Below are 25,155 nucleotides of genomic sequence, written 5' to 3'. Positions count from 1 at the left end.
CCCTATGAAACAACTGGTGCCATTCATTCTGACAAAACCATAATCCTGTCACTAAAAGAATAACTACTGTACATGTCCTGAGTTTCGTGTACAGGAGCTTTGAATGTTTTTTTGCCACTGTAGGTCAGCAGATGCAGTAAATCTGGTAGTTCCTAATTAATCCCTAATTAAAACGCACGGTAGCTGTCTGTGCTGTCTGGAGGGCTCTGAAATAGGGGCACTGGCAGGAAAGCAGTTCTCTCAGTTGAATTTTAAAGCCAAACGAAATGAATAAATCCGCTTAAAACTCCAACTCCGTGAGACGATACAATATGTGTGTGGATCCTGCCGGTACTACTACTACTAACAATAATATTAAACACCACACTCATCCGCTTAACAGCGACCAAAACAAGATTCGTCAGGATACTATTATTTACAAGGTGGAGAGAGGAGAGAAATGCGGTTTATTTGAGATATTTCGCGTGTGAATTGTTGGGTCACAATGCGCAATGCGCTCGTTGCGAAGGAAGTCGAGCAGAGCTAAGGACATATTTAGGTGCTCCGTTGTGACAATGGGTTAACGGTGTCTGTCTTGGTGGGTTTGTTAGCGGGGCATGGGCAGATAAAGAAAACAGATTGCGAGGACCTTCCCCGGCCCGGCCACTCCTCTGTCACGCCACCCTACGAGAGGAAAGCACTATCCGGGGCAGTTCTGACCTCCAGGCAGACTTATTCGCCCATCTGTAACTGACAGAGCGCTCTATCGCCGCCCGCCGCACTTCCAAAGCGCAGTCCAGACATCTCGCCCGCTATGGGATCCGCTCCCGAGTGCAGGTAAGACATCAGGGTGTAAAAAGAGTAAGAGAGCACAGTACATCCACGATCCACGAAAACGGTTCTTACGAATAGAAGAGCTATCGAGTTACCGACGTTGACAATCAAGAGAAGCGAACACGGGCGCACTTCTGATCTTAGATCGCCCTACACCCTGTTGCAATGTTTTCTTACTGCCGGCACACGCCATAGAGACACCGGAAAATAGCTGGTATATTAACAAATCTCTCTGACCTTTTCAAATGCGTTGGAAGTGACCGTCTTAAATCTTCGACGGCCTTCTCAGCGTTCACCACCTAACTGGTAAAAGCCCTGGAAATGACGGGTCGAATTACTAACAAAAGTTGTTGTTTTTTTTCATTGTGATACTATAAAAACTAACAATACAAAAATCACAAAGGTACCGATGTAACGATCACACGTAGAGTGCGATTTAAATATTGTCCTCCTGTTTTTTAAACCTGTTTGTCGCGACTCCGGATGACTCGGTGTCAGTGTGTTTGTACAGTTAATTTGCATTTTATTTACTGAATTGAAAACGAAAATATATGTTTCGCTACACTACTGTGTTCTGAAAAGATACCTAATCCCCCGCATAATAAAGTCTGTTAAGATTTTATTTTTCTCGGATACGAAAGCAAATTACAAGGGAAATCATAAGCCCAGTCAAATGCGTTTTGACACTTCAGCACACCAGCAGCTTTTTCAGCTGCTGTCAAGCCCTCAGATGAAAAGGGTGTAAAAGCAGGTCGGCTCTCGGCGTGCAGACGGGATTGTGTTGTTCCAGTGAGCAGCAAAGGCTAGCCTTTGTCACAGCCCACTCGCTTGCCAGATCGCCTCGTCGTCACAGCCGTCCCCGCCGCCTCTGGAATGAGCCGCGTCAAACCGGGGCAGCCTGTCAGGACCCTGGACAGCTCCGCCAGTCAGCCGCGCCGGCGCCTCGGTCTCGCCCCTGGTCCCGCAGCGCGCTGCTCTTGCACCGCAATGCGGCCGCGCGTCGCCGCGGAGTCACGCATTTCCGCTTCCCCGTGAAAACCTGTCGCCGTCGCTTGGCTCGACCCACGGTTGTATAGAACGACTGCAAAATGACATAAAAAATGTTCTCATAAAAATTGTACTGAGAAAGAGGATTTAAGGTGCCGCCCACTGTGAACTGAGCAGAAAATCACACTCCTGCTAAATTTAATTAGATCAAATTGGTCTGTACGTAGTAGGTTTCAACCTGTATGAGGATAGTGGATTACTTCAGCATTTTTAATTACTTGTTTTGGGTATCCCTTGTTTATTTTTGTTTCCATTAAATGAATACACAGGTTAGTTTATATACTTATATATTATCAAACTAACACTGTTTGAAAACAAGTTCATGACCAGGACAGTTTAGATCAGATTAGTTTTTGACACTGGAGACTATAAAAGACCTTTACCCCTCTTCTCGCATCGCTGAGTAAAGACGACGAAGTACAGTACAGTTATGCATAAACAGGTTTATAGTCACCTATAAAGTGACTATAAAGTTATAAAACACAAAGTTTGAAACATTACAGATTGACAGACAGCATATTCATTTCATGAGCTGGTTTATACGAGTCCTGACATAAACTAACCAAAGAGGGGGAAAAAACTAAAAAAAGAGACCATATTGTGAGAGGACAGTCAGCGTACAACACGTCACGTTTATTCCATACTGAAAAGAGAAGAAAATAAACACAACGTTTCGGCCACACCCAAAGAAGAAGGCTCCACACCCGAAACGTTGAGTTTCTTTTCTTCTCTTTTCAGCATGGAATACTCTTGTTCCTTTGCAGGCATGCTGACGCAGCTACCTACTTGAGTCATATATATATTTTCAGCAGAACGTTATTCAAGAAACGTATCAGTTTTTTCTGCCTCGTTTACAGTTTCCACATCCTGTGCATTTTTACTCGGTTTCCCAATTATGTTAATCAGAAATATCCGTGCACTTGTGAATGGCTCTCCCAATTATTTGCAAGACCTTAGCGCCAAGGCTACATTACCTTTCAGTAGTTTCAGTGGTACTAATATTGCAAAACACAGTGGGTAAGTCTTCAAATGGCCAAAGTAGCATCTCTTCACATAAACATTTAGCTTAAAATATACTAAGGGCTTGTCACCTTGTGCACAAGGTTTAATTATTAAGAATCATTTTATAGGATAATTAGACATCCGTTTATTTTTCAGCTGCATAGAAGGAAAGTGTAGTGATCTGTGTAATTGTGAAGTAAGGAAATTCACAGGGTCCCGGTGTAGTTGTGTGAATTCCTCTAGGAGTGGTGTGAAATGAATATGTATGGATCGAGGCCTGTTATGTCATGTTTTATTTACTTTTAAAGTAACATGTACTAGGACTGCTTGTATGTTGTGTATGTTTCTTTGTTTGTAAAACAGCTGCTTTGATGCAAGAACCATTTCAGAGAAATAAGACAATAAAGTCCTATCGTAAAGTACTAGTGCACTGTAAAACAGTGGAAGCTTGTGCCACAGTGGTGCCTAACAGAAAATATTTATAGCATTTTTAGATAGACAGGCTGATAGATCTCGGACATTTGTTATGCTTAAGAAGCCTTGGACATATTTGAAAACACATTCCTCCAGGGAAATGAGTTGATCAGAGTTGGCCTAGTGGTTGCAACACTGTGAAGATGTTCTTTCCTCCGTGCCAGCACACTGACACGCCAGATTGAGCTACTGTCTCTCAACTCCTGCTCATCTTTCCTCTGAAAAACATGCCGGCTAGCTTGATCGCTTATTCTAAATGGTTGTTTTTATCTGATGGGCCAACATCTCAGGGCAGAACTGCTCTCACCCTGACCATGCTACAAGGAGAGATTTCAGGCTGCTGGAACACTCACCAGGACTGGAGACTTTGTGATGATGAGTGAATGTCCTTTCCTGGGGACTGAAAAGGTCTGTGGCCTGTAACTGGTTTATTTTCTCAAGGCCACAACTCACCTTTTTCCTGCTAGCCCTCATCCAAGATAATAATTCTGAACTCCACCTTCACTATCACTAAGGACATAAGCACAGCTGATAGATCTTAGCTCGACCATAGTAAGTGTTTGTCTAATATGTGATCTTAACAAGTTTCTTTAAACACATATTTCTGAAGGATCTTCTTTCAGCTTTGACAGTGGTAAACTTTGCGAGTATATTTTTATACTTGTGAGCTGCTGAGGGCAGTTGGGTGAGGTTGGCGGAGCTCCAGATATTTTTGATGTGAGGTTTGATGAGATACCTACACCATACTGTAGATGGCAAAGAACCCTATTTGTACATTCTACTAATTTAGTGGATGATGAGCGATTGGACAAAAACACATTATGCATGAGTTCATCGATTCCAGTTCATTCACTTTCATGGTAGCTCTGCTTGTCGAAAAAACCAAAGCAATGTTTCTAGCAAATTGAATCGATCCATTGTAATGAACTGTAAGAGCTGAAGAAGATGTCAGGGCGAGTTCTGTGCATCACATACAAGGCTGTTCAGAGATCTGTGACTGCAGTTGGCTGCTATTGACTTCCTCTTCGCTTGAGTAAAATAATTTATTCTCCTTTTATTGAAAATGCATCCAGGCTGGTCAAGTCCCAGGAAAGACTTCATGAAACAGATGACCTGTTCAAAAGTATGCAATCAGAGCCCATCCCTGCCCATGTTGTACACCCAGAAAAGACTCACAGTGTGCAGTCAGCAGTCACAGTAACAACTTATAAATAGCACACAACATAGAGGTCTGTCATGTGTATATATCTTAGAGGAATTTCCCAAACACTATAATTCTAATGAATGCAGTGCTATAAGACTTTAAAAAAAAGAAAGTTATATCTGATCCAGGAGGAAAAAATGAAGAGAACAACTTTTGAGATAATTGATCTCAAATCGGATCTCATTCGGGGCGGAGCGGTGGCTCTGTGGCTAAGGATCTGCACCTGTGGCTGGAAGGTTGCTGGTTTGAATCCCGCAGCCGGCAGAGGAATCCTACTCTGTTGAGCTCCTGAGCAAGGCCCTTCACCCCAGCTACTCCAGGGACGCTGTACAATGGCTGACCCTGCGCTCTGACCCCAGGCTCTCTCCCTGTCTGTGTGTCTCATGGAGAGCAATCTGGGGTATGAGAAAAGATCATTCCTAATGCAAGAAATTGTAAAGGGTTAATAAAGTGTTGTTATTATTAATATTTTGGGGGACCCTAAAGATAGAAAAAATGCTATAAAATGTCTAGGATCTAGAATAGTGAAATTGTTTTCCTCTCCTCAGCTACACTTTCGAAGACTACAAAGAGACAGCAGATTGGTTACTCACCCGAACTGACCTGAGGCCGAAAGTGGCCATAATCTGTGGGTCTGGGCTGGGTGGCTTGGCTGACCTGCTGGGTGACAAGGCCATCTTCCCTTATCAGGACATTCCCAGGTTCTCCCAGAGCACAGGTCAGTCGGACTCTGTACAGTAGCCCAGTATCTGGGAGTCTGTGCCACACGGGATTTTGTACCCCTGTGATTCTGGGCTTCATCATAGATGGGATTCATTTCCATTCCAGCAGCAGCTGGGCAGGAACATGTGGCTCAACCCTGTGTGTTACCTTGAGCTAATCTCCACCCTGCTTTGTTCAGTCTGAGGCACAAAGACTTTACTGGCTCAACAGGGAAAGCGTTAAGGCCATGCAGGAATTTCTGGCATTCGGTCACAAAAGCAGTTGACTGGCCCCTGGTCTTACACACAGCCTACACTGAGCGTTACAATGCATGTGTCGTGCACTGAGGTTTCCATTTATGTGCCGTCCTGTAGGCTGGTGGGAAAGTAATGATCTGAAGTCTCTCAGAGGCGGAATGATATCTTAATATTTGAATCCCTAATGGCTAGAATGTTTATGAAGGGGGTGGGGGTGCCATCTCAGACTGTTACTCATCATTTTAAACCCTGAGAGTAACACCATCATAACTCCGTCTAAAATGGAAAATAACTGCACTATTTACTGGAAACACACAAAGAATTTGCACTGTTACTGTAGGAGAAAAGGACTCAGATGAGCAAGTTATTTCATCCCAGTGAAGTATTTCAAAGAGAAGCAACATGTGCTATCCTGCATTCGACATGCCGTTACTTTATTGTAATATTGGTATAAAAACAAAAAGTGACACAATCAGCCCTCATAACCTATTATGTGCCAAATAATCGAATAACTTATGGTTTGCATTATAGCATGTACTTAAAGTGAACTGTATAACCGCATAATACAGCACATCCAACTATTTTCTAGCAACTTCTGCCAATACAGAGTCATGGAGGAGCAGGAGTCTGTCCCGGCGAACAACAACGGGGGCAAAGCAGGGTATACCCTGGGTGGGACGGCAGTCCATCGCAGGGCAGATACACAGACACAAACCTCCCACACTCACCCCTCTGGCCAGTTTCACAAAAAACAAGTAACATACCAGCATGTTTTATGGACTGTGGGAGGAAACTGGAGCACCCAGAGAAAACCCGCACGAACCCGGGGAGGACGTATAAACGCCATGCAGATCATGCCCCAGGAATCAAAGCGCAGGCCCCAGCACTGACACCGTTTAGCAGTGCTAACCACTGCGCCTCCATGCTGCCCATCTGTATGATACATGTTTTCTAAAACTAAAAGTGTAGGATTTCATCATCAAAGCCATTCTTGATGTCATTGTTGCTCCCTAGTGACATCATTGCTGAAACGTTTACTGCATTTTTGTACTAAACAGATGCCTTTGTTGTCAGGGGCCAAACGGTCCTAAAGAGAAGAACTAATCACTTCCATTGGGATCATTCCCAAACGACAAGAAAGGCTTCACTGATTTATAAATCTCATTTATACAGTGCAAGACAAACTGAACGTACACTTCATCCCTTCCTCCAGCTCCTTATAAACTGTCTCATTAATTTCATTAATGAGAAATGAAATGGGAAGGGCTGGATGTAGTTAATAGACTCTCCCATGGAAAAGACATCTGTACTCCCACTTCACAGATGCCAGTGCTGGGGTGAGTGGAGGGGGCAGGATGAAGTGACTCTTGTTGGTTTGTAGACCAACAGACCTTTGACGGCTTTCACAGAACATGTCCATCCAGTCACATTTCAGCTCCATTTTGTGTCTCTTTTCATTGATGGACCAGTGCACCAGGAAAGGTGAATGATTTTCACCTGGGGCCAGGTTCATATCCTGCAACACCATCTACAGGTTCAGAATATCGAAAATGTTCAACATAGGAAACCTTTGTTGAATCGAGACGTCTCTGCTTTGAGTCAGAGTCTTTTGTATGATGAGGTGCAGGGCAGGTGTGAAACCAAGTTAAAAGAAATGTTGTCAAGTCTGCAGAACTCTTTACATTTAAGCATTTAATGGGTCTAAATCCTTCCTTTAAAATAAGCAATTAATCAGAGAGGAGACTACCAGCCTTCAACAATGATCTGGAGAGAAGTGACTGTAATGGTCTTTGTGATTTTAATGAAAAGAAGAAGTTCTGCTCTTGAGCTGTAGGTTTGCTCCTGCCAGTTCTAACCCAGGCTTGTTTTGCTCCAATCCCTTAGTTCCTGGACACTCTGGAAAGCTGGTTTTTGGAAAGATCGAAGGAAAACCATGTGTCTGCATGCAGGGCAGGTTTCACTTCTATGAGGGATATGCCCTTACAAAGGTGAGCCCCTACCCCCAGACACACCCACATATACACACTTCTTCGTCCTTTGTGACTGAATGCTCTCTCTTGGCCAAGTCGCCTCATGACGTCTCGATATTAAATTCCGTGAGTTAATGTCTTCCTGCTTTCCCTGCTTTTATTTGTTATTTCACATGATCTGTCTTTATTAACAGCAATGTAAAATGGATGGAGGGTTTGGGGTCAACGAAATTGATCCAGCGAAGATCGCAATGCAATCATCTCTAAAAGTACAGCAGCAGACATGTCTACGCTAGGATGTTCTTTTCGCCTAGGACAAAATTGCACCAAAATCCTTCTCCCCATTGTTGCTTTTTAAAAACCCTTTAAACTGCCTCCAGAATCCAATGCCAGTGCTGGAAAACCACATACAGTACACTGCTCAAGTCATGTAAATGTAACACCATTTTCTGATGCAGAAACAATAGAACAATCTAAAAGCCAAGTATATCTCAGAAAACATTCTGAGCCATATCTCAGGGAACATTTTCGAGACATGAATTTTTTATTGTTGTTGTCGTCTAGACAGTTTCTCTTTAGGAAGAAGAACCAATAGTGAAAGGGAATGTTGCCCACATGTGGCTTGAAAGGTTTTGCAGTTGTATGACTTTGCAGACAGTTTTAAGGATGCAGGTTTTAAGGGGCAGAGGGCTTGTTATTTTCAGCTATTACTATTAATGCTCAAAGCAGAAGTGAGAGAACTGCTCACTGGCTCTGTGTTAGTCAAGAATTCTTTCAGCAGCATGTCAGATTCTAGAATGGTTAAGCTGCCTGTCTGCAAGGTTCAGGCTAGATGATAATTGACTCATTATTAGTTTATAGACAAACCAAAGAACACTGCTGTCAGTGTGACAGAGAAACCATTCCAATAACCTTTGATCACACCCTTCACACCCTTTTGTGCCTTGTGATGTAGGTCTCAGAAGTTATTTCTTTAAAGTTTGGAAGCAAACTCACTACCCCCACCCCTCTGAATTGGACTTTCACCAGATTTGTTAGCCTCAGAGAAATGCAGTCTCAAAGGCAGACAAAATGAAAAATTGAACATTCTGTAGCTGTGGCTTCGTAACTCTTTCTAAATAGATGTCAGTCCTCACCTGCTGGAAATGTTCCTAAACCATCTGTCGTCTATGAATCACAGTTACCAATGTGAATAAATATTATTTCTTTTTTTATTATTTTGCTTTATAATAAAAAATAAATAGATCATTTCGGTCACTGTTCAGTTTAGAGTGTCACAAAACAATCCCACAAAACAGCACTGAGTTAACAAATAGAGCAGGTAATTGCATTTCTTCTGCATACAGGTCATTTCTGAACAGAACTACTAAAGGACAGAACTAATCCAGAACTTGTTTCATAGACGCTTTGTGTAAAAGCCGAAGACTTATTCAGTTTTTCAAGGAATGGATCATCAACCTAAAAAGTTAATAAGTAAGAGATCGTTGGAAAAATCCAGTGCTTTTTCATTGCCAATGGAGGGGAAAGTAGGAGGGTTCTCATGAAAGGTGAGCATTAAGTTATCCCACCATGTCTGTGTGTGAAAGTCATGAAAAACACACCAACCCCACTGCTGAAAGGATCCCTGCAAAATGTATCAACATCTTCCATGTCATTTTGTGGAAGAGAAACTTTTTTGCGGTCTCTTTCTCTGTATTCCTTGCTGGTTACTGACTGAAGTTCAATATGCCCTCTAGGATTGCAATGTTTTTTGTGGCTTTTAGTCCCTACTGTTGCAGTTCGAGACCGTGGTGGAGTAACTCTGGGATTCCCCCATTGGTGAATCATTAAAGGTATGCTCTTTGTTACTGGCTGGATCTTGGACTATACCAATAGCTAGCTGGCTGGGACCACGATTAGCCAAGATGATCTGGTTAAGTTTAGACATTGGCTCCTGGGACCATCTGGCGTCAGTGAGAGTGTGCTTTTCCGGAGAAAAGCAGAGATCCACTTTCGGTTACAGCAGGTTGCCATGCTGACTAGCTGCTGTTCTGTGTCATCACCCCAGGTGACCTTCCCAGTACGAGTATTCCACCTCCTGGGGGTGAAGACCCTGATTGTCACTAACGCAGCTGGGGGACTGAACCCCGATTTTCAGGTGGGCGACATCATGTTCATCAAGGACCACCTCAACATTCCAGGCATCACAGGTCAAAACCCCTTGTTCGGGCCCAATGAGGAGAGGTGAGGCTTTCAGCAATTTCATTGTGTTCCATATGTGATAACAGCACCAAGCATGACCTGGCTGGAAGTCCTCCAAGCCTGAAGGTACTCTTGCCAAGAGCTCTACAGAGTAAACAAATTATGGTAACCTTCGTAACACAGGTTTATTCATTTCAGTGTCTCTTACCCCAGCATTATACAACATGTCACATGGAGAAAAACTAAACACTATTAGCAATCATTCAGATGATCTGACATGTTCTTCCAAGGATCTTGCCACGACAACAAAATAATGTTCCTGTTTACTGTAGACTGCTGTTAAGTATACAACGCGTTATACCAAGCTACTGAGGGTTAGTTCTGAAGCCACCACTGTTGATCAATACACTGTTACAGAGAGGGCTCAATATCAAAGTTCTGGTGCTCACCTCCTCGATACCGAGACTGTTTACAGGCTGTTTCCCAGTGGTGTCCCGGAGGTCACATGTGACACGACCGTGTTCTGATCGATGACCGGCAGGTTCGGCGTGCGGTTCCCCTGCATGTCTGACGCCTACGACAAGGGCCTCCTCCGGATCGCCAACGAGACGGCGAGTGAGCTGGGCTTTTCCGACTTCGTCCGGAGCGGAGTGTACTGCATGGCGGCGGGGCCCAGCTACGAGACCGTGGCCGAGTGCCGCTTGCTCCGAACCCTGGGAGGGGACGCAGTGGGTGAGCGGAACTGGGCGCTGGCTTTCCCCTGTTCAGGCACTCTCTGCCCCCGATGTCCTCATTCTCCCACTCACTCCCGCTCTTTCTCTCAGGCTGCAGGCTGCCTCTCACTTTGTGAGACCTGTCCTAGAGGCAGTTCTGTCCTAAGGCTGGGGAGACTCTAGCCCCACCACCTCTGGGCTTCAGAGAAAGACACGCCCACTTTAAGCAAGACCCATTAATGCACAGAAAAACTCCCTCCTCGTCATGGGAAACAAAACTCTTGTAAGGGAACCCCCACCCACCCACAGGATAAGAAAGTGTGCAATGGGGCTCCACACCTTCCCCCATCTCCTGATTATCACTGCAGCCTACCTCAACCCCCCCTTACCTACTTCAAGAATGGCACTGCCCCTGATCCTACTCTATCCCACCCCATCCCATTATTCCGTGCTATCCAGTCCTTCCTGCTTCTATCTCTTAGCCTCTCACTTTACTGTGGTGTAATTTCCTCCCCCCGTCTCTCTCAGGTATGAGCACAGTGCCGGAGGTGGTCGTGGCCAGGCACTGTGGCCTCCAGGTGTTTGGAATCTCTCTCGTCACCAACAAAGTAGTGATGGACTATGACAGCCAGGAGAAGACCAACCACGAGGAGGTGCTGCAGACCTCCAAGATGAGAGCTAAGGACCTGCAGAGCCTGGTCTGCAGCTTTTTGGGCAAGATAGAGTAGGCCCACAGGCTGTGCCTTTTTAAAACCTGCCGCCAACACAGTTGGCTACCATGAGCGCTTGTGATAGAATAACCTTGCTGATTGCTTCCATGCGAAGATTACCTAGGCTTTGCTAAATACAGTATATGAACTCCAGGCAAGAAACCCTTTTGCAGCCTGAAGCAGATATATTATTGCACTAGATAAACATTCATAAGGATTTTAGCTTGCAGGATATTTGTTTAATGGACCAGTTTCAGGAACCTGAAAAAAATAATCATTTCGACCAATTATACAACTTCTTAATTGCTGTAATAACACTGAAGCTTGAAGATTCAGACACATGCAATTTTGTGACATTACGTGGCGTTTCACCTGTTTTTCTCAGCAGCCCCTTGTCTTTCAGAACTGCAAAGGTTGCTAAAAGACAAACAAGCATCAGGGCTCAGAACAACATCATTAAACACACCATCAAGCTTCAGAACAGGACTGGAGCCTTTGAACTGAACTGTCTCATTAGAATATCTCGATTCATTTTTACAGACAGACAGAAAATAAGAACGTGTGTGTAATAATTCCCACTCTCAACACAAATACATTCCACAGTCGAGCAAAATATTGAAGTGGGATCTACCCTGGAGGAGATACTACAGACACTGCATGGTTTCCTCAAAATTAACATTTTCGACACTGGATTTCCTCGCTGGGCGGCCAGACATTCACAGCACTAAGGTAGAGAGGGAGGGCTGTTATTAACCGAAAGACACATTCTGTTCAGAGATACTGTACACCATAGAAGTAAAAAGTCAAAATATTCAAGGATCTTTGGATACTAGCTGCAGCCATAACAAAGTTTTTAGCCTATGTTAAAACAAGCACTACACCACACCACTGTGTTTAAAACCTTTCTCAGGTCAAAATCTTTGCCATGTATCTCCTAAGTGTGACTGCTTGTTGTCTACGCAGCTTGTGAGATCCTTTCTTTCTTACCAATTCCCTCCACTTAGCCCACTTAATTCCAGATGGTTTTCACAGCCCGCTCAGTGATCAGGCAGGTGTCAGTGCAACACCCCTCCTGCTGGTCAAGGACCCCTGCAATACGACCTCCCCTTGCTCTGAGGAAGAGCCTGTGGTGCAGGCCTCTGTCCGTACAGATGACCTTGCATTTTCCTAGAACTCATGCCATGCCAAAGGTGACAGAGTAACGATTGCCAGTAGTCCAGCTGGCTGTGTTTAATAATCTTCTCAGCTGCAGTCTTTAACAGAGTCACACTTTGAAACACGCCCACACCTTCGGCCTTCTTATTGACTTTGTATGGCCAGGCCTTGGGTTTGCTGTTTTTTTTAAACAGAGGAAGACTTCTCACCGTGATTAAAAAGAAACAAAGAACAAGAGGCTGTTAATTGCCTGGCTTTTCACATTTTCCCCCTCTTTTCACACTGCCAGGGATCTGTTTCATTGTGAGAATGTTTTAATCTGGGGACAGGGGTGTGTATTCCATCAGGAGCAGAAGGAGTGGCGTATGTGAAATTTGCCTACAAAGCTGGTAACAAGTTGTTTGTGAAGCAGGTAATCTAATGAGTCACTAGATGTAACAAGATGCTTAGCTATTTTTGATTCAATAGCAAATATATTCATCTGTACTCTCTTGAGATTTTTAAAGGGTTAATAGTTTAATCATTTGCAGGAGAATAATGGATCAGGTGTACAACCTTGTGGCTGTCCTTAGACAAGGTCAAAGATCAGCTCTCAGCTGTGTGGCTCTACTAACGTTCTGGGGCGACCCCAGCTGGCAAGATCTACAAAAGGGGTTCGAACGAGGAGCTGGGGGGGAGTGCGGGCTGCACTGGAACAAGTACAGGCTAGTACAGGCTAGTTCCACAAGGAAAAGTGAAAGGAAAAAGTACCACATTCTGGCTGTTTAGCCCTCTCCGTGTACGAGGAAGAGAGAGGGAATCAATGATCCATAATCAACTCTGCCCTTTCTCTCTCTCCCTCATCCATGTAGACATTGTACTGTTTTTCTTTCAACTTTTGAGCGCGGAAGTCAGATCTAGAAGTGCTAGAAATGCTTTGGAACAGGCCAGTATATTATCCAGATTCGCTACAGCTTAGGAGCAGAATACAAGAACAAACGTTTATTACTAATTGTGTGCAATCTATGTAAGTAATATAGTATATTGAAATTGTAACACTAATATAAAGAGTTTGACATCAATGACAGTTGGATGGTTTTTGAAAGTGTCAAACCTGTTATTGACAGTATTGAAGGTATGTTGTAGAACAGAATGTATTTTATGAGAAGAATTATTCTGAAATAAAAAAGTGATCAATAGCATCTACTGCGTCATTTGTTAGCTGTCAAAATATAGTAGGAAAGAAACATCCATTCACAACCAGCAGGTTTAGGTCTGCTTTTATTCTTTGTTCTGGTAACATTGTATTGGTTTCCTTATTTGATAGTTTTTGGGAATCAATACATTTGTTTCCGTTTTTTTCTATCTGCATTTAATTCTGATGCATTACTTTTTTTTGTTTTTGTATACAAAAGAATGGATATAATATCCTTCAGTCTACTGCAAAGAACATTTTTTTATTTCACCCAGATTCTCAAGTGTCCAGCTGGCTGCAGAGGAACACAGAATTACCTACTCTAAGACATGAAGGACGAGGACAATCCATACAGCACATAGACATCTTGTGCAGGAAAAGGCAAAGGGCTCCAGTAGCACAAGAGTGTGCAGATAAGCGTTCAGCACGTACACTGCAGGAACCTCACTTTTTATCATCAGCCATATAGATGCCATATAGCCATATAGCCATTACGATCAGAAATGCAGTTCCTGCAGAAAACTGCCAACAATTAACGGCATACAAACTGAATCAGTATGAAAATCTGTGCGGCCATAATGCAGCACATATCACATATCACATGTGACGTTTTGTGGAGTGAGATTTGGAGACAGCTCTGTTTACAGTGGCAGTTTTCCTTGACAGCCTGGATAGCCATCGATACGCTTCACAAACACAGACACTCAGACCGCCTATCTATCACCCAGGCCCTCCTGACAGGGGGACCTTCATTAACTTAATGAATGATATGCACTACCAAGGACCAAATGAACTGAATGAAGCCAGTTTCGTGTTCAAATGAAGTCCTACAGCTTCATGCAGCTTTCACATTTGCACATATCTGTCCATTTTTCTGCTGTTTTGCAGGGCTGATCTCATCGAATTAAATAGAATTTCCCTACTTAATTTGTACACCACCCTGTTTTTTATGCTGCTCTCTTGTCACCTTAAAGACAGTGAGATAAGGGAATAGGTTCCTAGTAAGATCTGAATCATTTTCTTTCACCTGCTCTTTAATCACAAGACAAGGGAATGTTTTTTTCTCCGGGGTCAATGGGCCGTGCCCAGGAGGTAGGGGAGTCTGTGTGGGAGACAATCTTCTTGACCCAAGCCGTTGGTGTAGGAGACAACTAACAAGCACCTACTTGCCAAGCTGAAAGAAAGAGCGCAACACTGTTCGGTAACATTTTGATTAAAAGCCTTAAAGAGTCGACCCAGGACGATTTTTATTTGACATTAGTTACGTTGTGAGGGAAAACCGTAGGGTGTAACAGTTCACACCTTATCCACCAGAATCTTCTTGGATCCCTTTATATTTCAGTTGGGTTTGTCGGGATTCAGTGTGTAGATCCTTTTATAATCAAAGTGTCAAATCAAGTGGACAAGCTCAAATGAAAAAAGTGCTGTCCTTTGGGATTGGGGAATCAGGAGCTTAACCGTTAATGGAACAGAAGCATGTCTGCTCCGTTTGGAGGAACTGGAAAGCAGGTTGCTTCCTGGGTTCAGTTCCTGGTGTACTGACTGCATGGAGTTTGTATGTTATCCTTGTGATCACGTGAGTTTCCCCTGGACTCTCCAGTTCCCTCCCTCAGTCCATGGTGGTAGGTTAATTGGCTTCTGGTAACTTGGCCCTGGGGAAAGTGTGTGTGTCTGTGTCTGTCTGCCCTGACTGGTGTCCTCCCCAGGGTGTACCCTGCCTTACCCCCATTGCTTGCTGGGATAGGCTCCGGCTCCCCCATGACACTGAGTTGGAAAGACCAGTTCGGAAATTGATGGCTGGATGGACTATTCATTGCAATCTACTTTTATTTCAATTTCACCGTCTTAACCTGCCCGAAAGTGTTTCCGAAATAGTTTTAAAAAGCCTGAATAACAAGGCCTCTGCCATATTTTAAAAAAATATCACGGTCTTGCAAAAGCAGATGACAATTGCAAACCAGTACAAGTCTGTGTGACTTGCCTGCAGCTTTCAATCTCATTTTCAAACGAAGATATTTTATAGCATTCTTATAGGAATAGATGCTCAAGCCTTAAAGACACCATCAAAATAATTGAAAATGCAAATCCAGTTAATTTCAACTTTCCTTTGCCTATTTGTTCAATGTACTGCTGAAGAAGGGCTGCTTCTACAAACACCACTTTAAAAAATCCACTTTACTTTTCTCCTCGTCTCCAATTAGGTCTTTATAATTCTGTAATGCAGCTCCAGGTGGATTTTGCTGAAATTTGCAATTACTACATTACCTTACATTTGGACAGCTGACACACGGCGAGTGTTCCGACGCCAGAACCGCTCTGATTCCGCTATCTTGTCCTCACAGCACTCAGTGTGTCAGCGAGGAAGAAAAAAAAAACGAACAGATTTTGTTGTGTAGCTGGAAAGGATCCATAATGAATTTTTCTTTTTCCTGAAGGAATCTCCCTTTCGCAGGAGCAGTGAAAACTCACATTATGAATGTAGCTGAGTGAAACTCTACTAGACACCCCCACCTCCCCCTCCTTTTCAGTTTCCTGCCTTCATTATTTATGTCGTTCGCTGGCTGCCCACGCTCTGTAGAACTGGGACTCCTATAAAACATTAACGCTGTGTGCTTTGAATTTAACACGCAGCCCAGAGGAAAAAAAAACTTAAGAATGAAAAAATAGAAAAGGGGAAATCTTAGGGAACTGCAAAGCTGTTTTGGAAGTCTTGCATTTTTTGATAACGAACGTGCACAATGAGGAAAGAAAATTAATTAGGAAGCACAGTTCTTAGCAGGTGAGACCCATTCCGTGCAAGACTAACCTAAGTAAGCATGTTTTCAAACGCTGCTGTTGGGTTTTTAATGATTTGGGCAAGAACACAAATTGCAGTATTCCCCATCATTTTGGTCCCAGTCCTACTCCTGGTGACTCACATACAGTACCTGCTGGTTTGATTCTATTGAATAGTTGAAGTCTTGATGGAGCCTCATAATTGGTTTAATTTGGACTCTTTAATTGCTTTCAGTTCCTTAACATATAGGAGGTCCCCTACTAAGTACTAAGTTTTTCTAAAGTAATATAAAATCTCCAGCCTTTGAGTAGCTAAAGCTCTAACCAAACAACACTTTGGTTCAGTTCAGGGTTTGTGTAGTAAGTAAAGAGCTCAGCTGCAATGAAATCCAGCAGGTGTGGGGTTCCCAGGAACCCCTAGTCTAGACAACGGCTGGTGTCAGTCTTGTGTCAAGTATCTCAGGATCTTCTCTTTGCCTCAGTAGGCCATCCGGCAATCTTGGACTCTGACTTGACTTCGACTTAAGAAGAGGCCTGTGAATCCTAGTTTTCATGATCACTGTGTCAGCCGGGCTCTCAGGGACTCGATGAAACCCTTCTTTCAACTATCTGCTTCGTGAGGAATGTTTCATTGTGTCTCTGCCAAAGAGCTGCAGGGTGAACATACAAAAAATGTATTTACAAAGAATTAGTCCACATGTTTAGGAAATACTCCAGCTGTTTAGAAGCTGAGAACAAAGATCTCAAATTCCAGAAAATGGCAGTTCAGTTCAGACTTCAGTTATGGTATTATAACACAGCTGGTATTGAAGTTCACAGACTGAATTCACAGGGAACTACTGTTCAAGGTTATGAGGTTTAATGCTGAAGTGATCTCATTTTTCAGTATCTAGTATTTTCATATTTTATGCCCAGAGAAAAGGGAGCATGCCATGATTGACATAGTAAAAATATAATATACATAGCTGGATAAATGTCACACAGAATGGATTATAGATTTGAAATGGTCTTTTGTGGTAAATGTTTTCTGCGCTGGGTCATTGTAGTGATGCACGAGGATGCCCGCAGCACGGGACAGCCCAAAACTGCATCAGACTGGATCGATATCGATCACGGGGTCTCGAACCCCCAGCCACACTTCCAACCCCAGCATTGTGAGGACAGCTGGCTGGGCTGGGGCAGGGGCAATAATAGGGTGCTGGCAGCGGATCTTGACTGCAGGGTGCAGACTGCACACCTGTGGCCTCTTCTGGAAATGAACGTCTCTGGTCACAGATTGTCACACTCTCCTCGCCTCCTGCCCACGCTGGTATCAACCTCAGATTAAATCTGGCTGCCCAGAGGAGACAGGACCAAGAAAATGATATAACAACAACAGAACAAACTGGAATGGGTTACAAAAGGCTTTAGATTCATCTTACATGCTGGACAAAAACGTAATTTATTAGAAAAGGGGAAAGGAACTTCCAAAGGGCAGCGTGCTTTTGTGACTATAAGTCAGATTCCCAATTTAATTACACAAGCCATTAAGGACTGAAAAGTCTTGCCACCATTCACATTTGGTCTGTTGCTGTGGCTAAGTCACTGTGACATCACAAAATGCAGCAGGTTAAACAGAACTGCTGCCAAGAGAAACACATTGTGTTTTTATTGCACTGCATTGTCTTAATTGAGCTGACATCTCACCTTTTGACATAGTATCTGCCAGAAAAATGAGGGTGGAAGGGACATGTTTAATATTCCCATAGGAAGAAAATGTTACAGGCTGTTGTTTATTGATTTGTCGGAAACACAAGAGTGTGTTATCATACAATTTGGATCTTTAAATAACTGTTCAGATAATTTATATGACCTTGTTGCAGTTTAGTACTGTTATTTTTACAGCCCAGTGTTAATTGCTGCTGTGATTACATTTCTTAATCATTTGGGAAGCCCAGGGCAGCTTTGGTGGAATTAGTCTTCACTGCAGAGGAGCATTCAAAAGCTGGACGTGGGTGTGTATCTGGGTTGTGTTACTTTATAGTATTCCAGAAAATTTAATATGCAGATTGACTTTAACAGCGATAACAAATAGGGGTCTCCTTCAGCACTGAGGCACTCATAAATCATTCTCTTTAAAAACTATTTACAAAGTCACGCACAAAGGCATGACTCTGAGGCTGAGTAATGATGCTTCAGAGAGAGTGAAACAGCACAAACACTGAAAAGATATGGGAGAAATATTTGTCCTCCACCTTTTTGTACCTGGGCAAATGATCTGAAGCCCACTCACTCACTCACACATCACTTATGTTCCGCAAGCCAGACTTGGGCAGCAGTTTATCAAGAACAGTCGTTGTGGCTGTCATTTCGCAATGGTCTGAAGCATACGTCTTGAAAAACAGAGCGGTGTCACCAGACAGGCACCTCTGATTATGACAGGAAGTCCTGCTGTACGTTCATAAAGAGATGACTTGATTCCGCCAAGTACAGGCTCTTCAATGGTAACTCTGTGTTGCTATGAAACGAGGTCCAGAAAAGATCATTTCTCACAGTGCAACACCTTTAAGCACTAATCTATTAGCTCTGTCTTCATCATAAAACAAATGTGATAGAAATTAAACATTCTCCTATCAGAATAAGAACTCAGTACACAGAGATTTTGGTTCAAGGAAGGTGGCAGCAGTATGCTATAACCCCACTCTAATACAATGTACAGTGCCCTTTACAATGTGACATACAATATCATACGGTAAAGCTCAATGCTTATTGTATATGCATATGTCAATGTATTCTGCACGTCTCTGCCCTTGACAGAACACAGCTCTGCAGACCCAATGTTAACTTGAAATGTACAGTAGTAACAATCACATACGAGTGAAAGCATGCTTTCATCCAAGAAGTACCCACCCTTGGACAAACAAGAGGCTTGGCATCTGTCAAAGGTTTGAAGTGTATACTGTACCTCTACTTCTCACCAATGGTTAATTTGTGCTCCATGATTTATATTGTACTGTTACTTGAACTTGAACTTGAACTTTATTGCCATATGTAACCGGTACTGGTACAATGGAATTCTTACTTACAGAAAGTCTCTCGATTGTAAAACAAGTGTAAAAAACAAAACAAGGTGCAAACAGTGCATCAAGACAATGTACAAACAAACAATAGATGTGCAAGTAAACATGCAGACAGTTTGAATGTAAACAATACAGACGTGTAAACAATGACTGGAGACGTACAATAAATAAATTACAATGAGGTAGATGATGATGGTGTAGGTGTGGTCCGAGGGGGATGGCTAAATGTGTTCACCAGTCTCACTGCTTGTGGATAGAAGCTATTGAAGAATCTAGTGGTAAGTGTCCGTATGCTCTTATATCTCTTGCCTGAGGGCAGTGGGGTGAAGAGCTCATGCCCTGGGTGGTGACTGTCCTCTGTGATGTCCAGAATTCTACCACGGCAGCGGTCCTCATAGAGCTGTTTAATCTCGGTGAGACCGCAGCCGATGATCTTCTGGGCCATATTGACCATTCTCTGCAGTGCCTTTCTTTCTCGCGAAGAGGTGTTGCCATACCACACGGTGATCCCGTTGGTGAGGACGCTCTCGATAGTGCAGCGGTAGAAGTTCACCAACACATGTATTGGCATCCCCCATCGCTTGAGGCACCTCAAGAAATAAAGGCGCTGCTGAGCCTTCTTCATGATAGAGTCAGTGTTCACAGTCCAGGTTAGATCTTTAGAGATGTGAATTCCCAAAAACCTAAGGCTGGTGACTGTTTCCACTTCCGTTCCATCAATACTTTTTAGGGTACACAAAGAGGCTTCCTCCCTATATAGTATATAAATCAAGGAAAGAGGTCATCTGGACTATGTGCCTATGACTACAATGTTTAAGATCATTAACTGATAAATTGATAGAAAGGTTCCTTAAACCATTCATTGGAAGAACTAGACACACTCTGGTGTGTACTGTTTTGATGCAAAGATACATACAGTACAAGCCACTCCACACTGGCACTTATGCAAGAAGTTATAGGAGCGATCCTGGTCTTTGAAAGCCAGTAATGTCTGTGTGTTTTCAGGCCAGCTGGGTTCTTAAAAACATCATTACTGGCTTAATTAAACCAGTTTAACAGCTTCCCCAGCTCTTCGGGTGCTGGTGCTGGAAAACCTGCTGACACGCTAGCCCTCCAGAAGCTGAACTGCACGCTCCTGGTTTATTCTCTCCCACTATATTTCTGTTCAGCTATAAGGTTAATTGGGGTTTTTGCTGTGTTACTCTGCAGAGCAGCCTATAAAAATGTCTTTGGTAGATGAACAATCTGCCGCAAACTGCTCTGGTCATGTTCTAAAAGACAATTCTAGTCAACACAATAATTCTATAAATCTGGAGCAGTATTATCCCCACGGGGTAGTTATTTATTGTAATTATATATACAAATGTGACAAGACCTATACTGATGCACAAAAGAAAATGGACAAACACTGGAATTAGTAAAATAATTTAAACACATAAGTCAACTAAATCATAAAAAATATAAACACCAATGCACATCTAAACATCATTTCAGTATGAAACGTGACACACTGTCAAAATGAAAACATTCAAAGCTAGTGCTTGGTATATCCTCCCTGGGCATTAACACAATGCTGGCAGTGCCGACGCATAGACCTGATCAGTCTCTGTACAGACTGCTGTGGGATGCTGCACCTCCCTTCTTGAGCAGCTGCAGCCAGCTGGTGCAGGATGGCCAGTCGTGGGCGTCTCCTGTTGATGGCACTGGCAAGCTGGTCCTACAAGTGCCGTACCGGACTGAAGACAGGTGATAAGACTGTCCAGGGCAAGACCCCAACATTGCAGCCATGCCATTGTAATCCTGGCACTGTGTGGTCTCCCATTGTCCTGCAGTCGCCATGTTTGGATCGGATGGCAAAATGAAAACTCTTAGTAAAACTGTTGACTCAAGGATATGCATCTCTGTCAATGCATCTCTGAGCAGAAAGGTTGCTCCCAACCTGTGTGGAAGTCTGGAGAACCAGAACTGCAAGTGCTAATGTCCATTAAATTCTATAAAAAAGCACATGCATGTTGAGGAGGACTTAATCACACTGAACTTTCCTAAAACGAGGGAACAAACAATGGAAAAGTTATTATCTAAACTCCTTGAGCTGCATGACCCATATCTAGTTTTAGAAATAAAATGAGTATTGTAAAGCAGAATGCAAATTCATGTGCAACAAGAATGGACCAGATGAAGTCAGCCTGTTCTGTTTAGACATGAAACCCTTTGAGAGCTGTTTGTGTGCCTTCTTCTGGGACTTACAGATAGCAGAGTATCACCGCCTGCATCCCAGTGACAACTATTGGATAAAGAACTCTTACAGCAGGAGGACGATAAAACAATACAGACTTGATTCTTGGTTGGTATGTACAGTGTGTTTTCCTGAGGCTGTTTCAGAGGCACAAGTGTTCAGATTGAAAGAGAAAGAGCCATGTGTCCATGTTATCTCAACAATGCTCCCAGATAAAAAGGAAATTACCAGTTAAAGGCACAACCGTAGTTTTGGGTGCCACTGTGCTTCAGGGAGAGATTACCCGATAAAAAAAGAGCAGGAGGGAGAGGAGAGCTTTAACCCACTGCAACTGCATTCAACACAAAGGCTCATGTATCACTGCAATCCTATTAAACTTAGCCACTGTCAGCATGTCCAGCTCATCCATTGATCTTCGCCAAGGGACTGTTTAATATATTTTCATATCATTCAATTTTTTCTTGGTTCAAGACGGTTGTCGGTTTTGATTTAACCACCTTCTGGCATTGTCAAAGCATGACAGATCTTGCACACCTGACTTCAATCAAAAATGACAACAAAAACTAAAAGACAGAATGTACAGTGCATTACAGAGCTCTCCAGTATAGTGAGATTCACTTTAACAACACTGACTCAGGCAAACCTATGCAGAGACTTTGTCTCTGTACTGGAGTTTCCAGCTGTCTGTCATTACAATGCAAACCAGTGCCGGATTATGTGACATCAAGTTCAATTAAATCATCAGTCAATTAAAATAAATGAACTGTCAGTCCAGAGGTAAAGTGCTAGATGAGCTATAATCTGGAAAATCCAGCTGCAGGGCTCTACAGAGTTCAATTAAGAATTATCTTCCCCTGTGTGCAACTAAACACAAACACAGATGCTTTATTCTGTCAAGATTTCTTCAGGTTTTATTCTGCGAGATGTACAAGCACCCTTTCTCTGGCCCAACCCTCTGAGGAGCAGTCATGCTATTTTCCCAGGTGGTGAGCTATTACATTTGTTTTTTTAAAGGTACCCAGTGCGAATGTGCAAAACGATCTGGACTGGAGGGAAATGACCCGTAAAAAATTGAAAAGAAAAGCAACAACCCTCCTCTGCACACAATTTAATTTAAATCCAGTGCCACCACATTACACTGCCCCACACACACACTGTGTGCAAACACTCCCCCCCCCCCACCCCCTTCATCTTCTTCAAATAGAAAAGCCGGTTTCATCATCTGAGTCTGGAAAAACACCATAAATTACATAATCAGGCGCTGAATGCCCTACGTGCCCCTGCTAATGGTTATTTTCTTCATTTTGCTCTCTAACCAATGCAGTGCAATGGCTGTTGTTGACGAAAAGCTTCTCATTTGGCAACTGCATGCCGCAAGAGCATTTTGTTTGGGTGCTGTTGTTCTTTTCCCAGCTCGAGCATCAATCAAAACCTCGGAGATATGAGGGAATACGCTGAGGCGGATAGCCATGCGTGGGCAGAAGGAGCAGGGTGCACCATAACAGAGGCAGCGCCGGTCCTCTTTAAAGATTTTCCTCCATTTCCAACAAATTGGCTCAGAGGAGAATGTGGCTACAAGGATTACAGTGTGATACTGAAAGATAAAACTATATTATAATAAACAGGCAGTATTTTATTCATTTTTCTCAAGCATCTACTATACATACATTTTGCATTGCCCTGTTTTACCAGGGTCTGTTCATAGGATACTGCATTGCAATGCATTGCTACACTTTACTGTTCTTTTATAATGGTAAACCCTAGTCAAGTGTTATGAGAGATTTTAAAAATCCAGCTAAAATACTTCAGTCTAAGGCCTGCTGGGGCTAGAAATGTCTATAGTATTGACAGCTGATCTATAGTTGTGCTATCCAAGCTTGGTCTGACATACTGTACCACAGTTCTTTGGGTTTTATAAAGATCTTTAAGTCCCTAATGGCAACAGCAAAGACAACTTTTATATGAGGTTGACATTTTTGTCTCAGGTTTCTTCTTTAGGGATTCCAGCCACATCTCCTTGAGCACTTGCAATTTGCAATTTCAGTGCTCAAGTCTTAATGTCTTAGCAGAAACGACACCATGCTGTAAATGGAAAAGGAAGAGATCTCCTCCCAAAAACATGACCACGTGTGGAGATTTAATAGGAAGAAAGAGCGCTGTGTAAAGGTCAGGGTCTTAATCCTGTCTAAATCATGACAGATCTCACCAATGATCTATTGCTGACCTCCAGATTAACCTGCCACGAATAACCTGCATAAAACACCCCTGAGGAAATAAACTCAGACATGTTGGCTGACAAAACTGCTTTTGATATTCAAAGGAATAATCTGTCAGCATCACTCCACTGAGACTGCTGGCGAAATTGGGGTATGCCCTGAAATCCACCCATCTATCCATCCATTCCTTACCATTTCTCCCAATTATGAGTCACAGAGTAGCTGGTACCCATCCCAGCGAGCAACGGGCACAAAGGGGGGTACAACCTGGATGGTTTACCACTCCACTGCAGGGCACACGCAGACATGCACACACCCACACCAGGGCCAACTTTCCCCTAAGCCAACTAACACACCAGCATGTCTTTGGACAGTAGGAGGAAACTGGAGTACAGGGAGAACGTGCAAACTCCACTCAGACAGATCAAAAAGATTAACAATGGGTGTACAAAAGAAGTACCGCACACTCCAGTATGGAGAAGAAAGAAGAAAACCTACAATTGGAACACTGAAATGAGATTTGATGTTGAGTTACAATCGGAGTGAATCATTCTGGACACAAGGAGTCTTTTGCTGCCCCACAGGAATCAGTTTTCAGCCTTTTTTCTAATCCGTCAGCAGTCACGGATTGGTGTTAGAGTGACCATTGGATTAATTCGAGCCAAGCTCTCAAAATCTCTAAACAGGCTGTGAAACCCCCACACACACTGGCTGCTTGGAAGGCATCCTCCCTCCACCTTTATACCGAAATAACTGGCAAACAGTATCAACATTTACAGCTCTTCCTGACGTTTTAATAATTTAAACATGTTAATCCCAGTTAGGGATTTTGACAAATTTCCAAGCCATGTGTTATGATGGCACAAGATGGAAAGCAATGTGCTCTGAAAACAACATCCTTCTGCAACCCCTCAGACTCTGTTAGAACCTGCATGGTCCAGTTGCACCTCCAGGTAAACACGCTGGGCCAGGGCTCTGCTCTCCTCTGCTCCAGCCAGAACGATGAAAACCTCCATAAAATGCCAAGAACTAATGCGCTTTACAAGTGAGTTTTTGAAGCAATATGATATAAGTCTAATATGGAAAATGAAGTAATCAAAAAATGAAATGCTTCAATTTACAGCATTAAAGCTATTTTGCTTTATGATACTGTGGTACAGTATGGAAACAGTCTAAGAGTGGAGAAAGTGACAGGTCCTAAAAGAGCTCCTATTTTTAATAGTAGGGAAGAAACAGGAAACCATTGGACGAATTTAAGTCTCCCCCTGTACCACTTCATCTGAAATCCCTCAGTAAGCAACACTAGAACGCTTGTTATTCTTACCACATATGAGGAGCTATTTGCATAGAAAAATGGCTGGTAAATCCGATGTCACCGGGTGATTGTAGACACTCCTACCTCATCCCTGCCACAGTCCTGAAAGTATATGACTCCTATGCCGTTTTTCCCCTAGTTGGTACAGTGCA

At 43.1% G+C, this 25,155-nt stretch overlaps 1 protein-coding gene across 1 annotated transcript; it reads left to right on the top strand.

The window, feature by feature from the left end:
* Positions 1–537: 537 nt before the first annotated feature.
* On the top strand, positions 538–13,409 carry pnp6 (purine nucleoside phosphorylase 6). Its single transcript, XM_088613735.1, has 6 exons — positions 538–816; positions 5,089–5,258; positions 7,384–7,487; positions 9,517–9,692; positions 10,192–10,382; positions 10,892–13,409. The coding sequence occupies exons 1-6, from the start codon at positions 794–796 to the stop codon at positions 11,089–11,091; spliced, it is 864 nt and encodes a 287-aa protein (XP_088469861.1). The 5' UTR covers positions 538–793; the 3' UTR covers positions 11,092–13,409.
* The last annotated feature ends 11,746 nt before the right edge of the window (positions 13,410–25,155 follow it).

The sequence above is a fragment of the Lepisosteus platostomus genome, chromosome 20 (genome assembly GCF_059453375.1).
Source record: "Lepisosteus platostomus isolate fLepPlt1 chromosome 20, fLepPlt1.hap1, whole genome shotgun sequence".
Lineage (NCBI taxonomy): Eukaryota > Metazoa > Chordata > Actinopteri > Semionotiformes > Lepisosteidae > Lepisosteus > Lepisosteus platostomus.
The sequence above is the reverse complement of the archived record's forward strand: the minus strand, read 5'-3'. Positions and strand labels throughout refer to the sequence as shown.

Bases quoted from the DNA above. Each gene is read 5' to 3' on its own strand.
- pnp6 (XM_088613735.1), top strand. From the start codon at position 794: ATGGGATCCGCTCCCGAGTGCAG. The intron at 5,259-7,383 runs GTCAGTCGGACT...CCAATCCCTTAG, and splicing joins CAGGTTCTCCCAGAGCACAG to TTCCTGGACACTCTGGAAAG. The intron at 7,488-9,516 runs GTGAGCCCCTAC...TCATCACCCCAG, and splicing joins AGGGATATGCCCTTACAAAG to GTGACCTTCCCAGTACGAGT.